Source organism: Prosopis cineraria, unplaced genomic scaffold (assembly GCF_029017545.1).
Source record: "Prosopis cineraria cultivar Desert tree isolate PC_DT_omini unplaced genomic scaffold, ASM2901754v1 PC3, whole genome shotgun sequence".
In the NCBI taxonomy this organism is placed as follows: domain Eukaryota; kingdom Viridiplantae; phylum Streptophyta; class Magnoliopsida; order Fabales; family Fabaceae; genus Prosopis; species Prosopis cineraria.
The window spans coordinates 45,585,788-45,601,307 of NW_026555334.1; the positions used below are offsets into that span (position 1 = coordinate 45,585,788).

Sequence of the window (15,520 nt, forward strand, 5' to 3'; positions counted from 1 at the left end):
CTTCCAGTGACTGTTGAGTCTTGCTTAACGAAAATATCACATCGATTAGAATTTAAAGAAACAAAAGATTTGAAGCTCATTTTGAAGAGAAAAAAAATTAAAAAGCATACAATCTCAGGCTAGAATATATAACTCCTCCTGGCCCGATGAGCAGATAACTCTTCTGTCGTTCTATGGAGAGAAACGAATCCCTGATTTTCTCCGTCGGCTCCTGTTCCTTCCTTCGTCTCCGCGAGAATCTCAAGCTCCCACCGCCTTTAAAGTAGGCAAGTAATTAATTTGAGTATATGATGACCTTAATTAGGCATTTCGTACAACAACTCGTTAGGTTAGATCCATTGCGTCAAAATATTGAAAATTTCTTTTATAGATCAGGTGCGACATGTCACTCATGATCAGTTTAATTAGAATACCTCAAGTTATTTAAATAAAATTTTATATGAAATTATTTTAATTGATTTTATTCTTATAATAAAATATATATTTAATTTTTCATATTTTTTCTCTCTACTATTATTAATGATAGAATCAATTTATATTTAATAATATTTAAATATTATATTTTTATTGAACAAACTATAAATGATATGGTTCACTCAGTTTGTTTAAGAATTTTTTCAAAATACTACCGTCAGTTTAAAAGTAAATCTTGCTAACGGAGGAAGGTTTCATGCATATGTTGACTAATTGCTTGCGTAACTTGGGAGGTGGGAGAATTGCCTATCAACATTCATAGTTCAATTTTTTTTTTTTTTAACTGAAGAAAAGCATATATTAATCAAAAGAGATTACAAATTAGAAGAGTCTATAAAAGGATTACTATCGTCTGCAACCAACTACTGTTGAAGAGGTTGGGGGAGATCATAGATGCAAAAACTAGTCCCCACACTATGAGACAATCTAGCTAACACATTAGCAAAATGAGGGCAATAAGAGTGAGGAAGCTTTTGTTTCATGTTGGACTCTGGAGTTTAACTGACATATGCACACCGCAAGGAGGCAGTGCCTTTGTTACCTTGAAATGAACAAACAATTACATGCTCTTTACTCCCTCTTGTCATAATCCTAATTATAAAATAAGGTTGACTGATTTTATGTCTATTAAGCTTCGGAGTTGATACCTTTAACTTATAGAAAGAGTGTGACTTTTCAATTTTACTTTTCATATCAACAACTTGTTACAAGTAAAAAGGGACTAGCCCATAAGGTTAAAAAAACAATTATCACATCTTTTACATATATCTAAGATTATGTATAACTTTAAAACTTTGTCATCGAAACAGAATCAGAGAAACTACTTCATTACAATTCTCCCACAAAAGAGGGAAAACTCGCACACATCAAACATTCATGAATGAGTATGTTTTGGGGAAAAAACTTGAAATTTCTCCATTTCGAGAGCAGGGCATGATGTCATTGAAGAATAAAGCGGACAAACGTGTTGTAGATCGCATTAATCACATAAGCTGGCGCCTTAGCTTGTGATTGTTGATACAGAACCGTTTCAGACTTACGATCCATGAATTGGGCTCCTTCCATCATCATCAACATTGGCTGTGCCTGCTCAGGAATCCTAAATGTATACTCATTTTGTGGATCCACATTACGATTCCAGAATTAACTACCTACCTTATTTCCTTATTACCCCATATCTTTCCGCTTCCCTTTGCATTCCTTCATTATATTATTTCATACGTTGTTTCAAAAGCAGTCTTAAACCATTTTAGTCAAAAACCAAATGTTGGTGCGGCTCATGTGAAATTAATTAGTAGTGAGAACAAATCTATGTCGATGCTTCTAGTTTTTTTTTTTTTTAAATCATCTCCCTATAATGCTGGAATCATAAATCTTCAACCCAGCACTAGCATGGCTATTGGAAGAACTGAAAATTATTGACTCAGCTAACGGGCGAAATCAGTGTGAGACTGAGATCCCTTCCAGCTGACCCCTGGCGAGAGCTTCTCTCTAGCTTAATTTCAATCGCCAAATGCAGCCACTGAAGTGCATTTCTGTAATTATCAATTGTATAATGCCTTTGTATGGATATAAATATTTTGGTGCTCATCGCTGTGATGAGATCTAGACCATTCAGATTTTAATTTGGATGGTCCAGATTTAAAGCATTATTATATATTATATCTATTAAAATAAAAATATACAAAAATTATAAAATAATTTTAATAAATTTTTTTATTTTTAACATGACCTAAATTTAATTTAGATAATCTAATTTACTATTAAAATTTTTATAATTAATATATATTAACTATCTAGATGTATTTTGCACAAGCCATGTTAATATCAAATTAAATCTGGACTATGCAAAATATATCCAGATAGTTAATATATGATAATTATAAAAATTTTAATATTAAATTTGACCTTCTAAATTAAATCTAGATTATATTAAAAATAAAAAATTTATTAAAACTATTTTATAATTTTTATAAATTTTTATTTTAATAAATATAAAAACAAAAATATATAATAATTCTTTAAATCAGATCAAAATTTTAAGTCCATGCATGTTTTAGGGAGATGGATATGCCATCTTTTGACAGCAAAACGAAGCTGACCTTTTCTACTAAACTTCCATTATTTGTTTGACCTTCATGCTTTTCACACGTCTACAAACTGAGGTCAAACATATAAATGCGAAAGCCAATAGTCAAACAACTTGGTCTTAAGTTTAAACAGCTGCTCTGTCACGTTACTTGTCAGAGCTAGACGGTTAAACTGATTCAGACCTTAAATTCTCGCATTCATCTGAGACTACTATATATTCTTATACTAGTCAAATGAAGTTTATCACAACAAACTTGTTATTAGAATCGATGGCGAGCATATAACAGAAACTTCAATGGTTTAAATGGGCCAGAGCCAACGAATGTGCTCGGTTAAATTACGTAAAATTTAAGCCACTGCCGTTCGCTTTCTTTCTTTTCAAAGGTTAGATGATGTAGCTTTGAAATTTCATAACCGGGAACCAACGCCTGTCGCAAGTTACTCCTGTTTAGGAATGTAAAATAATTTTTAATATTTTAAAATCTAATTATTATTTTTTAAATGTTCTTATAAATAAATCACTTTATATTTATTTTTAAATAAAATATCATATTAAATAGAGATAAATATAAAAAATAATATTAATTTAAAGATAAATAATTACTTTTTTGAGGTGAGATTTAGTTAAAAATATTTTATATTTTTTAATAAAAAAAGTATTAATTACCATCAAGAGAGAAAAGGAATAATTTCTTTTTGGACTATACACAAAGCGCGACTATACAAATGGAAAATAAATTCTTGAATACAATGTGGACAAAATTTGACTGCATATGGGATTATTACATTAGGCCGACCGAGTTTACCAATGCATTTATTAAAGGCGCTAACTAGAAAAAGAGATAAATCAGTCATTTAATACTAGCTTAGGTGATAAGGGCGAGATTGCGAGAACGTGAGTAGAGATCAAGAGTTTAATCGCTCTCAAAATATATAAAAAATAATGTTTAATCCTTTGTTATATATTAAAAAAAATGAATGAAAGAATTTGGGGAAAACAGAAGAAAATAATTAAACTCGTCTTTCTCGAGTGACTGTTTCTGGTCAAGCCTGGCTAGCCAGGTCGGCGTGGAAACGGCTGAAGCAGAGAAAAGGGGTTCAATTAAATTAAATTAAATTAAAGCAAGAAAATAACAATGGAATGTATTACGTAACATTAGTTGGACAAAAATCTTTGTAATAATTGTATCAAAAAAAAAATCATTGTAATAATGCAATCTTTCATTTCAAAGCAAGTCAAGCGGCTCGGGCGCTCCATCCTGCGCACTTTCTCTGCGTAACCTGCGCAAATCTCGCCGGTTTCGGAGATCTTCATCTACTCATTCCCCCAGTTAGTTTCCAGCTCTCTGATCTCTCAGCTCCAGTATATTGTCATTTGATTTTAGGTACTCGTCGATCTATTATACACTCAATCTTAACTTTTTTCACTTTTACATTTTTCGTATAATTTCATTTTCGTCTTAGCGGCTATGTCAATCAGCATTTTTCTAGGAGGATTTGATCTTCGATTTTCAATAATTGGTTATGTTTGGGACCGATCCCTAATTATTTGCTAGGATCTTAATAGCAGTTTCCTTTGATTGGCGGGGATTCTTTGGATCCACTTTCACTTAGCTTGGCTTGCATGGATTGATATGCTTACTTACAGGAGCGCTCATAATGCTACGAAATTTCAAGCATCACTTACCATATTTTATCATTCAAGCTGGATGAGATGCAAATAATTTTAGAAAATATTTTTGCTTATAACTATATGCATTTTTTTGTTTTTAAAGTAATCCTTACTAATGCCAACCGACGCATTGACCAAAACCAAAAATGAATCGAGTTAGCATCATGACTGATCAAGCTGTCATGTCGAAATGAAGGTTAACTTACTGATTCGAAATTCAGCGATGATGAATTAATAGAGTAGTCACTCTGTTCTTCTTGGTAGTGATGAAAGTTGCATTGATCAATAATCACCATGATCTTTCTTTTTCATTTTGGTTACAATGAACATCTAGGGGAAATTTATTATGGTTTTTTGGCCCCCTTTCTACTTTGACTTCTTATTCAAATCAGTGAATTTATTAATATGAACTGATGTGTGTATGAACTTTTATGTTAGAACGAATCATGAGTTGTTTCAGCTGTTGCGAAGAGGATGAACTCCACAAAACTGCTGAGAGTGGAGGACCATACGTGGTAAAAAACTCAACAGGTAATTTTTCTCCTACTGGCTTGACGAGTGTGTGAGAGAGAGAGGGAGAGTCTAAACTCTAAAGCAAATCATGCATCTTTAAGTGACATTTCCTTGCCATTGCGTCATTGGAATTAGATGCTATTCCTGGATTTTAATACTTCATTATTTTAACTTGATTTCTATTGTGTGATCTATGACTCAATGAAATTGTTGTGAAAATTTTTTGTGCAGGGAACGATGGAAATTATCATGCTTCTGAAACTGCAAAGCAGGGTGCCCAAACTGTTAAAGTCCAGCCCATTGAAGTTCCTTCCATATCAGCAGATGAATTAAAAGAAATTACAGATAATTTTGGGACAAATTCTTTGATTGGGGAGGGGTCCTATGGAAGGGTATATTATGGCATTCTTAAAAATGGTCAGGCTGCGGCAATCAAGAAGTTAGATGCTAGTAAACAACCTGATGATGAATTTTTAGCCCAGGTATCCTTGATAGGTTTGGTTTGCTATATTCTATCAGGTAACTGCAGTGGTTAATCCATTAGTCACTTGGATTTTAAACTTTCAGGTTTCAATGGTATCAAGGCTGAAGCATGAAAATTTTGTTCAATTACTTGGTTATTGTGTTGATGGAAGTTCCCGTGTTCTCGCTTATGAGTTTGCGTCTAATGGATCTCTTCACGATATTTTACATGGTATATAATTGTCCTTTTCTGTTTTCCGAATTTGCACACTAATGGCTTCTTTTGAAAATTTAATGTTTGTTAAGTTAGTTTTTCATATTAGAGGAAGTGGGAAGATTACTGGCATTTAATAATGTGATATTGACTAACATTGGTGCCATATCAACTTGAGAGATGTATTTGATGTAATATCTTACTATTGCCATTTTATATTCAGGCAGAAAAGGTGTTAAAGGAGCCCAACCTGGTCCTGTCCTGTCATGGGCACAGAGAGTAAAGATTGCTGTAGGAGCTGCAAAAGGGCTTGAGTACTTGCATGAGAAGGCTGATCCTCACATTATCCACCGAGACATCAAATCAAGCAATGTACTAATTTTTGATGATGATGTTGCTAAGATTGCAGATTTTGATTTGTCAAATCAGGCTCCTGATATGGCTGCACGTCTTCATTCCACTCGTGTCCTTGGAACTTTTGGTTATCATGCACCAGAGTAAGAAACGGGAAAGAAAATTATGAATTTTTCTTGTCAATTGTTGCTTTATATCCTTAATTTTTTGTCTTCAGTCATTGTGCACCTTCTAATTTTGAGCTTGTTTGCTGAGTGATCATTGGGACATGAAAAGGGAGATCTAGTGTAATGTTTGCCAGAGTTCATTAAAAAAGCAGTATCAAATTCCATAATTCAAACGTTTTCATTGTTTTTGACCAAATTTGACTGGGGTCAATTTGGACAGAAATCATTCTTTCAAATTAAACGCCCTGAAGAGTTTTTCCTAGACTGTCTTTAAAATTATCTGCCTAATCTTGTGGATGCAGATATGCAATGACTGGACAATTGAATGCTAAAAGTGATGTATACAGCTTTGGCGTTGTCCTTCTGGAACTTTTGACTGGAAGGAAGCCTGTTGATCATACACTACCTCGTGGACAGCAGAGCCTGGTTACTTGGGTAAATCATAGAATCCAGCCCTCAACACCCCCCACCCCCGGAAAACAGAAAAGAAAAGAAAAGAAACAGAGAGAATGACATCCAAGAACATGGGAGGAAAATTATTCACGGACAAGGACCGCAATAAGAAGTCCCATTCAAGAAAAAACTAGTCCATATTCTCATTTTAGCAACAATTCTTTTCATATTAGTCCTTGTCTACAAATAACTATCTTCCCAAGTCCTTGAATGTGATTCTTCCAAACAAAAAAACGTCACAAAAAAAAGGGAGCGGTGAAAGGAAAAAGGAAGATGTCTTTGCATCTTTCTTATGATTTTCTATTCAGACCCACTGATTTGTGTTTCAGGCTACACCAAAACTCAGTGAAGATAAAGTCAGGCAGTGTGTCGATACAAGACTAGGAGGAGATTACCCCCCTAAAGCTGTTGCTAAGGTGTTTGCCATTTTTAGTATATTTTGATTCCTTTCGTTTTTATGTGGTTTGTCATTTTCCTAGCTGAGGTTGTGTGGACTATATGGAAGTTTGTTAAATTCGAATGGGACCTTGAAGTTATCGAAGCGCATGCATATGGACTGGCAAAGTATTCCAATTAGCTTACTGCAGATGGCCAGTGGCATAATCGTAGAGTTTTATTTTGGAAGTTGGTGTCATGCAAGGGACCAAATTTTGAATCTAAAACTCTGTTTTATCATTATCTTTAATTGGAAATTAATAGTTAAATAAATTATTAGGTGAACGAATGGTAGGCAGTGACATCCTCTAGTTTAAATTCTAGGTTTGATTGCAAGAGGCATTAACTTCTAGAAATGCCTCCATGAGATGCACTTTTCTTGTGGAGCCTTTTGAGGAAGCATAGACTTCTACAGTCGAGAATAACCAACGCACATAACTAATATTGATTTATAACCATGAGATGCTTTTATCATTACAGATGGCTGCTGTTGCTGCACTATGCGTGCAATACGAAGCTGATTTCAGACCAAACATGAGCATTGTAGTCAAAGCTCTTCAACCTTTGTTGAATGCACGACCTGGTCCTGCTGGTGAAACTCCAAATTGATCTGTTTATATCTTTCTCCTTGTATCTGTGAGCATATGCACAATGTGCATGCAAAATATAAGAGTTGGAACATGGTTATATATGCCATTGTTTACGCCGCATTCGTTTTGTTCATAATCCATGAGGTTCGCTGATGTTTCCTGCCATATCTTATTCTTTTTACTGTCACTTGGTCTCGCTGTTTACTCCATGCCTCTCTGCTGAGGTACTTACCATCTCTACTTAATTGCTTGGGGGAGAGACGCTGCAAGAGAGGGATGTGTCTACCTGAGAAAGAAATGATCAAGGACGTTTCTTGCTTGATTCAAACATAATTCACTGATGTGTCTGATATATTTTGTACATTGCTTATTTTATTAAGACGAGTGTGATGCCACTACTTATCATGCCCTTCGTCCATTATAAGGTTCGAAAAATGCAAAACTTTTCCAATGCCGAGCTGAATTGTTTTCTACTATGTGATTATTTATATATTATTAATCATCACAGTAATTAATTAGCTGTTATTAATAATTTTATGTTTTGGGTGAAGTAGAGGTTCTGGAGCAGAAGCTTTTGCCTCATTTGCTTGTCATCCTCCGTAGCCATAGCTCGATGTAACCTCAACGATGTTACCACGGGACTGGGAGATGTCCTCAAATTTCAATTATAATTAATCTTCCATATTAACGACCGTTATTGCCTCTTGTGAATTTAGGTGTTTTTTTTTATGAAGAACATGGAATTAAAAGAGTGCGAAGTTTTTTATGTAATGGCCCGTATGGTGTACTCCCAAACCGCCTTTCTTGTTTTTTTGGGGCGTGAATGGAAACGGCAGGCCTAAGGCATGAGAGTTATTTTACAAGAAAATACATAGCTTAGGTAACGAAGGACCTATCTTCACACAGCCTAGCGTGTAAGTCATTAGGAATTTCATGGACGAATGTCCTAGGACCCGATCTATGACTATCTCTAGCATACTCCCAAAGCGAATTGAATCCCACTCTGCTGCACCCTCCTCTGTGATAACTCATTGTAACTTATAGGATGCATTGGTTTAAGTTTGTTTTCCTCTTTTTAATGTTATTTTGTGGCTTGCGATCCATTGGTTTGAGTTGGTTAGTATAACACCAGCATGTGCACACAAGATGCATTGCTCTCGGGGAAAATTAAGCGGTATCTATGTGCAGAGTGGTGGGTCAAAGAAATGTATCATATACTATACTGTTTGTTGTCAGTGAGTCGTTTAAAATTTAAATTTTATATTGATTTATTTCCAAATATTTTATTAAAAAAAAGATGTAAGATTTCATATTTTTTGAACTAAAATATAAAATTATTTAACTTTTCAATAACAACTCGTCAAATGTATTATTTTTAGAGGTAAATGTATTTCTAATTTTAAATCAAATTATATATTTATCCATGCCATTACTATGTGATGATATATTTATTATATTCAAATTAAAAATATAACAACAAATATATAAACAACAATATTGAAATCCAATTTGTGCGTTAGTAAAAAAAAACGAAATCCAATTTGTGCATAATTAATATCTAAATTAATATGAGATAATATGATTGATATGCAGGTATAGTATATACATTAGACCACAGTAATTCATTATATTTTTAAAACTTTTGCAAATATAACTTATATTATAGGATCAAATCAAACAAATAACACAACATTTATTACATTTTGTATTATGGCGGTTTATTATATTTGTTCATAATATAACATTATATATTAATAATAAGTTATTTTTAAATTTTTAATGATAAACTCTTATACATTAATAATAAACCTCTTATATATCAACATGAGCTGGCTATATTTTTAAATTTTTAAAAATTTGGTCCGTACTCATTGAATACAAGATTTTTTTGGGTCAATGAGCCAATTTATGCCATATTTTTTTAATAAATAGATTATATGTAAAAAAAAAATGGGGACAAAATCACAGTCTTGTATGAGCGGTAAAATATATAAAAATTTTATAATTTATTAAAAAATTTAATGATAATGTAAAGATTAATTAAAGTTTTCCTTTCTTTATATCCTTGTGTATTAACGTAGAAGCCAATACACTTTAGTAAGATCAAAGGAGAGGAAAGCATATAGATCACAGGGTGTTCAACTTGAATCCGTCCCAATTTGCCCGGTTCTATCCTAATCATATCAGGATGGGATTTTGTTAGATGGAACAAGACAGGGATTCAAGACAAGATATGAGATTATCCTTGAAACGTCTTGTCCCATCCCGAATATTATGTATGTAACACACCAAAATTTTTTTAAAAAAAAATAATTTAACTCAATCATAGTTGGGTTACAGCCACCCAACACATTTTTATATCAATAATTTCAATATAAAATATTTTATAATTGGCTTCAACTCACACACTATAACATTTTAGATAAATTTTTACCTCCCACATGCCATTAGGCTAAATCACATTTGTCCATCCTTATACTCCCAACAAGTAAAATAAGCAATTTAGTCAATTTTCAACACAAGCCAGTTATTTGGCCTTATAATCATGCCATTTTAACCAATCCAAAGTAAACCAAATATTAAAATTACAGTCATCCAAATTGTACCAAAAATAGAAATAGTTTGAAAGGCATGATTACATTTATATATTCATATAATTGACAATAAACAAAAAGCCCTAATATTGGCAATATAACACATTATAAATCATAAATTAAATATCCAAAAGAGATAGTGGATCTATACCATTAAGCCTTTGGGACTCCTCTATATGTCACTCGAGGCTCTTCTCCTGAAAATTTTTAACCATATAATGAGACTCAAAAGTCCCAGTAATCAAATCCAATTTTTGATAGTGTATACAAACAGTTAAGTGTGTGCTTACTAAGTGAGAATTAAAAATAATATAATTCCAACAAATATATGAAATATTACAATACACACAAACAACCATCCTTATATCCCTCCATTAACCTCGAGCCGTAGCCCTCACTTAGTGCTAAATTATCCGGCCAAAAATAGATTAACCCAAGCCCTTACAAGCCACCTATTGAGCTCCAATAGGGGCGTACCACATGGCACATAAATACAACAATAATAGCAAGTCTACTAACACCTCCCACAATAATCAAACAAATTCATAATAATATTGTACAATTATATAATATTACAAAATTTATAATTTTCTTAATAATCACCCAATTAACATGAAGCAACACAAATCATAAATTAAAAGCATGGTTACCTTGTGGCTTTTTCAATAAATTATTCCTTAAAATTTCTCTCTCACCACAATTTTCACCAGTAATACAATCTACAAATAACATATTATTTATAAATATTAGTTTCAATTTTTGAAACTAATAAAATAATTCTAATAATAGAATTAAAAATATAACATAATTTTTAATCTCAATCTTAATACAAATCTATAGTTAATACTATTAAGTAAAATTTTTAACTCCTCTTTTAATTATCAATAGACATTAATAATCTAAAAATCAACTTCTAAACTAATTTCTATTATCAAAATTTTCTTTTTATTTTATAAATTCGTACCTAAAATACTCAAAAATTAAAAATTGAGTCTCTAGCTTAGAATTATAATCCTATAACCATAATAATTCATTTCTCATCCCAAATAATCATCTAAACCTCAATAAATCAACATATATTTTTAGATCTAGTTTAGAATTTGATACATAAGCCACAAATTCAAAGATCATCAACAAATTTATACTCTAGAACATTTATTATACTATTGACAACCTCAAAAACCATATTTATTCAACATAAATTCATCCCTTTTCCAGATTTTAAATTTTCTACCACCACAAAATCAGAAACCAAAGAGGAAGGATGACTAAGAAAATTTTTAGAACACTTACTTAGTCTTGAAAAGCTTAAAATCACACCTTAAATATCCTATTAAAAACTCTTACCTTAAAAACTCAGATTTCCCGCATCGGCGACTCACGCTCACTCTGCCTCAGCTCGCGCACGAAGGAAAGAATGAAGAAATGAAAGGAAACGGGTGAGTTTTATAAAAATTCAGTGGGTCCCACATCTTTTTTTTTATTATTTCTTCTTTCCTCTCTCTCCCTTTTTTTTATTATTTTATGTAATCATGACGCGGGCTGAAAGCAACTGGTTTTCTTCTTCTTCTTTCTTTTTTTTTAATACCTTTTCTTTTTTCTTTTTTTTATTATAATAATTTAATAATATTTTTTATTTTATTTTTATTTTATTTTTTTATTTTTATTTTTTATTATTTTTTTTAAATTTTTATTTAGAATTATATCCTAAGTTAGATTTAATGATCATTTTCTACTAATTTACTTACCTCTCAATATTTTTTTTTTAAAATTTCTATTAATTCAAATTAACTATTAAAATTTAAATTGGGATGTTACAATGTGTGTGTATATATATATATTAAAAATATACATCAAATATATTAATTATATTAATATAATTTATACTTATATTAATTATAATTTCAATACGTGCTATTCTTATTTAAAATTAAATTTTTTTATATTGATAATTTTAATAACATGAAGTAAGCAATACATGGCAGTATCTTTCCCGCTTTATTTATTCTTATATTAATATAATTTATTTTTATATTATATTTTTTATTTTATTTTCAAAAAAGTCACTAACTTAATATATTTTGACTAAAAAAGAAGAGCAATAACTTGATGTTGTGTCAAGTTTGTATATTGTTGTTACTCTTATAGCCTAAAGATCACTTCTAATTGCTATCGTAACGTATTGTGTCTCATATATACTTAACTTTAAGTTGTACACTTGTATTTGTAATTAATGTAATTTAATAATTGTTGTGATTTATGTATTCAAGCTGTTTTGATTTTAAACTTAGTAAGTTATATTATTTAAAATTTTAATTAATAAATGTTATTATTCAAACCTTTCTCTTGCATTGTCTGCTTTATCAAGACAGCAAGACATCCAAATCTCATCCTGATCCAATCTTAGTTCCTAATGAGACGGGACAACTTTCGGGATAAAAATTTAGTTTGATAATTTTTTAGGATGGGACACAGGATAGAAGTGTTCCAATCCCATTCTATCCCATGAACACCCCTAATCACATAGGAAATAATAAATAGTCCTTGCTTGATAAAAAGAAAAGTAATACTCCCTAATCTCAAATTATAAAGTATTTTTAGATGAAATTATACATACCAGTAAAATTCATCAAATACATTTTACAATTTTACTTTTTTAAAACAAAAATATAAACTTTTAAAAATGTCTTTCATTTAATATTCTATTGAAATAATATTAAAGAAAGAGAATATTTATAATGGGAAGAGTAATATATTAGAAGCATTGTTTATAAAATCTTATTTTTATTAAAATATCTTATATTTTGAGACTCAAGTTCTTCAAAAATGTCTTATAACTTGATAAGAAAAGGGTAAATTAAATAGGCCTTACGGACATGAAAAATAACAGTCCATGTATAATTCAAACTGATCAGTCACCAACCCGTGTACTCTTTATAATGTCCGAAGGCAATGAGAGCTATTGGAAGCCTCAAAAAATAACAGTGTGGTTATCCTGTAACATAGGGCAACTCGAGAGAATGAGAGCACAGAAAAGGAAGTCAACTAATTTTGAGCAAAATAAAAAAGCTGATGCCGATCGAAAACCGACAATCAGCCCTTATTATAGCTAGGGTATATATGAGAGAAAGAAATAGCACTGACTCTCAAAGAAGGAATGAACGATAATTACGTCCGTCCGTAAGTTCCAGCCACATGCAAAATGCAGATTTTTGAGACCCCATCATGGAAGCCGGAGCAGCCTATAAGAACACAAGTAATGCATACCTGGATGCAGCATCCGTCATCCTCCCCTTGAAACAAAAAAATCTCAGGGGGTTGGAGTTGGTGGGGGGGAACAGAATCTTTCAGAAGAGAAAACAAAAATGAGAGGGAAAATAATTGTGTCCGCGGTTTCTCTCATCCTTGTGGTGGGGGTGGCGATCGGCGCCGTTGTGGTGGTTCACAACAAGAACAAAGACCCTCAGATCTCGGAACGTCAGAATGCGGTGAAGGCCATGTGCCAGAACACGGACGACCAAAAGCTTTGCCACGACACTCTGGGCAACGTGCAGAACAGCTCAGACCCGAAAGCATTCTTAGCCGCCGCCGTGGAAGCCTCCGCCAACAGCGTGATCAGGGCATTGAACATGAGCGATAAGCTCATCGTCGAAAAGGGCAACAGCTCTCAAGGCGTCGTCAAGATGGCCCTCGACGACTGCAAGGACTTGCTCCAATTCGCCATGGACAGCCTCCAGGCTTCCACTGACTTCCTGCATAACAACAGCGTCCAAACCCTGAGCGACCGGTCCCCTGACTTCAAGAATTGGCTTGCTTCTGTCGTGTCCTACCAACAGGCTTGCTTGGATGGGTACGAAGACAATGTCGACGGCGCCAAAGAGATCAAGTCTCAGCTTCAAGAGAATGGTTTGGACGACGCGGGGAAGCTCACCGGCATAGCCCTCGACATTATGGCTAATCTCGAAAGCATCCTGAGTCAGTTCGGGTTGAAGGTGCAAGTGAACCCTGGCTCTCGCCGTCTTCTGGAGCTGGACAGCCAAGGCTATCCCACATGGTTCTCGGCTGCCGATCGCAGGCTCTTGGCCAACGTAAACAGGGTAAGGGGACATCACATCAAGCCCAACGTGGTGGTGGCCCAGGATGGCAGCGGCCAGTTCAAGACCATCATGGCGGCCGTTAACTCTTATCCTAAGGGTTTCCAAGGAAGATATATCATCCTCGTCAAGGCTGGTACTTATCGCGAGTACGTCGTCATTCCGAAGACCGCCGTCAATATCCTCATGTACGGTGAGGGCACTGATAAAACCATCGTCACCGGTAACAGAAACAATGTTGATGGTTACACCACATCGAATACGGCTACTTTCGGTAACTTGCTACTCAACTCATTGCTTTAATTTATTTTATATTAATTCTACAGACATGGAGCGATGATAACTAATTGATTGATGTAGTCAATACTGCGAACGGGTTCATCGCCAAGTACATGACATTCGTGAACACCGCCGGTCCTGAAATGCACCAAGCAGTGGCATTTAGGAACCAGGGAGACATGTCGGGTTTATTCGATTGTTCTTTCGTGGGTTACCAGGACACGTTGTACGCTCAAACCAACCGTCAATTCTACAGGAACTGCGACATCTCCGGTACAGTTGACTTTATCTTTGGAGTGTCGACCACGTTGATCCAGAGCTCTCGAATCATCGTGAGGAAGCCAATGGACAACCAGTTCAACACAGTGACGGCAGACGGCAGAACGCAGAAGAATCTACCCACCGGAACTGTGATCCAGAACTGCGATATCGTTCCGGAGAATGCTCTGTTTCCCGTCAGGTTTCAGATCAGATCCTACCTGGGAAGGCCGTGGAAGGAGTATGCTAGAACTGTGGTAATGGAGTCCAGAATAGGTGACTTGATTCAACCCGATGGGTGGACTCCTTGGGCAGGAAGCTTGTACCTCAACACACTGTACTATGCTGAGTACAACAACGTGGGACCTGGTGCTAATGTTGCGAAGAGGGTTAAGTGGCCAGGTTACAAGGGCCTCATCAGTAGGAATGAGGCTGCTCAGTTCACCGCTGGCCAGTTCCTCAAAGGTGGGTCCACTTCCCGAACTGAGGACTGGATGAAGCCCCTTCACGTTCCTTTCGACATTGGCTTCACTAAGCCCTGATCTTCACTTCGTGTTTGTCCCTTTAGGGATTCACATGTCAAATGTTGTTAACACGCTCGAATTCTTTTTTTTTTTTTTTTCAATTATTCTTTTTATAACGCATTTCGTCAACTTATACAGGCTTTGCAAGAACACGTGTCCCATTTAGTAATGTTCCAATAATAAGATTAGGCTCCTTTAATTTCTCAATATCAATATGATCCACACCTAGAAGCCTAGAACTTTGATTACTAAATCATGAAAAAGTTATATTTTTTTCAAGAATGTTATGCTCTATAGCTGTAACACTATAATCGTTTAACATTTTGTCAAATTGTCAGGCCAGAAA

General features: G+C 34.0%; 2 protein-coding genes across 3 annotated transcripts; both read left to right on the forward strand.

Annotated features, from left to right (window-relative positions):
- The first annotated feature begins 3,750 nt into the window (after window positions 1–3,750).
- On the forward strand, window positions 3,751–7,590 carry LOC129306844 (pto-interacting protein 1). Of its 2 annotated transcripts, none has more exons than XM_054947605.1 (8): window positions 3,751–3,895; window positions 4,676–4,768; window positions 4,982–5,232; window positions 5,318–5,444; window positions 5,650–5,923; window positions 6,250–6,382; window positions 6,730–6,816; window positions 7,316–7,590. In XM_054947605.1, exons 2-8 carry the CDS (start codon window positions 4,684–4,686, stop codon window positions 7,442–7,444), a joined length of 1,086 nt encoding a protein of 361 aa, XP_054803580.1. In that variant the 5' UTR covers window positions 3,751–3,895; window positions 4,676–4,683; the 3' UTR covers window positions 7,445–7,590. The 2 variants fall into 2 exon arrangements, with proteins under 2 accessions (XP_054803580.1, XP_054803581.1); XM_054947606.1 differs by having other exon boundaries at window positions 3,772–3,950.
- Window positions 7,591–13,312: 5,722 nt separating this feature from the next.
- LOC129304467 (pectinesterase-like) lies at window positions 13,313–15,456 on the forward strand. Its single transcript, XM_054944137.1, has 2 exons — window positions 13,313–14,387; window positions 14,474–15,456. Exons 1-2 carry the CDS (start codon window positions 13,385–13,387, stop codon window positions 15,190–15,192), a joined length of 1,722 nt encoding a protein of 573 aa, XP_054800112.1. The 5' UTR covers window positions 13,313–13,384; the 3' UTR covers window positions 15,193–15,456.
- Window positions 15,457–15,520: the final 64 nt, after the last annotated feature.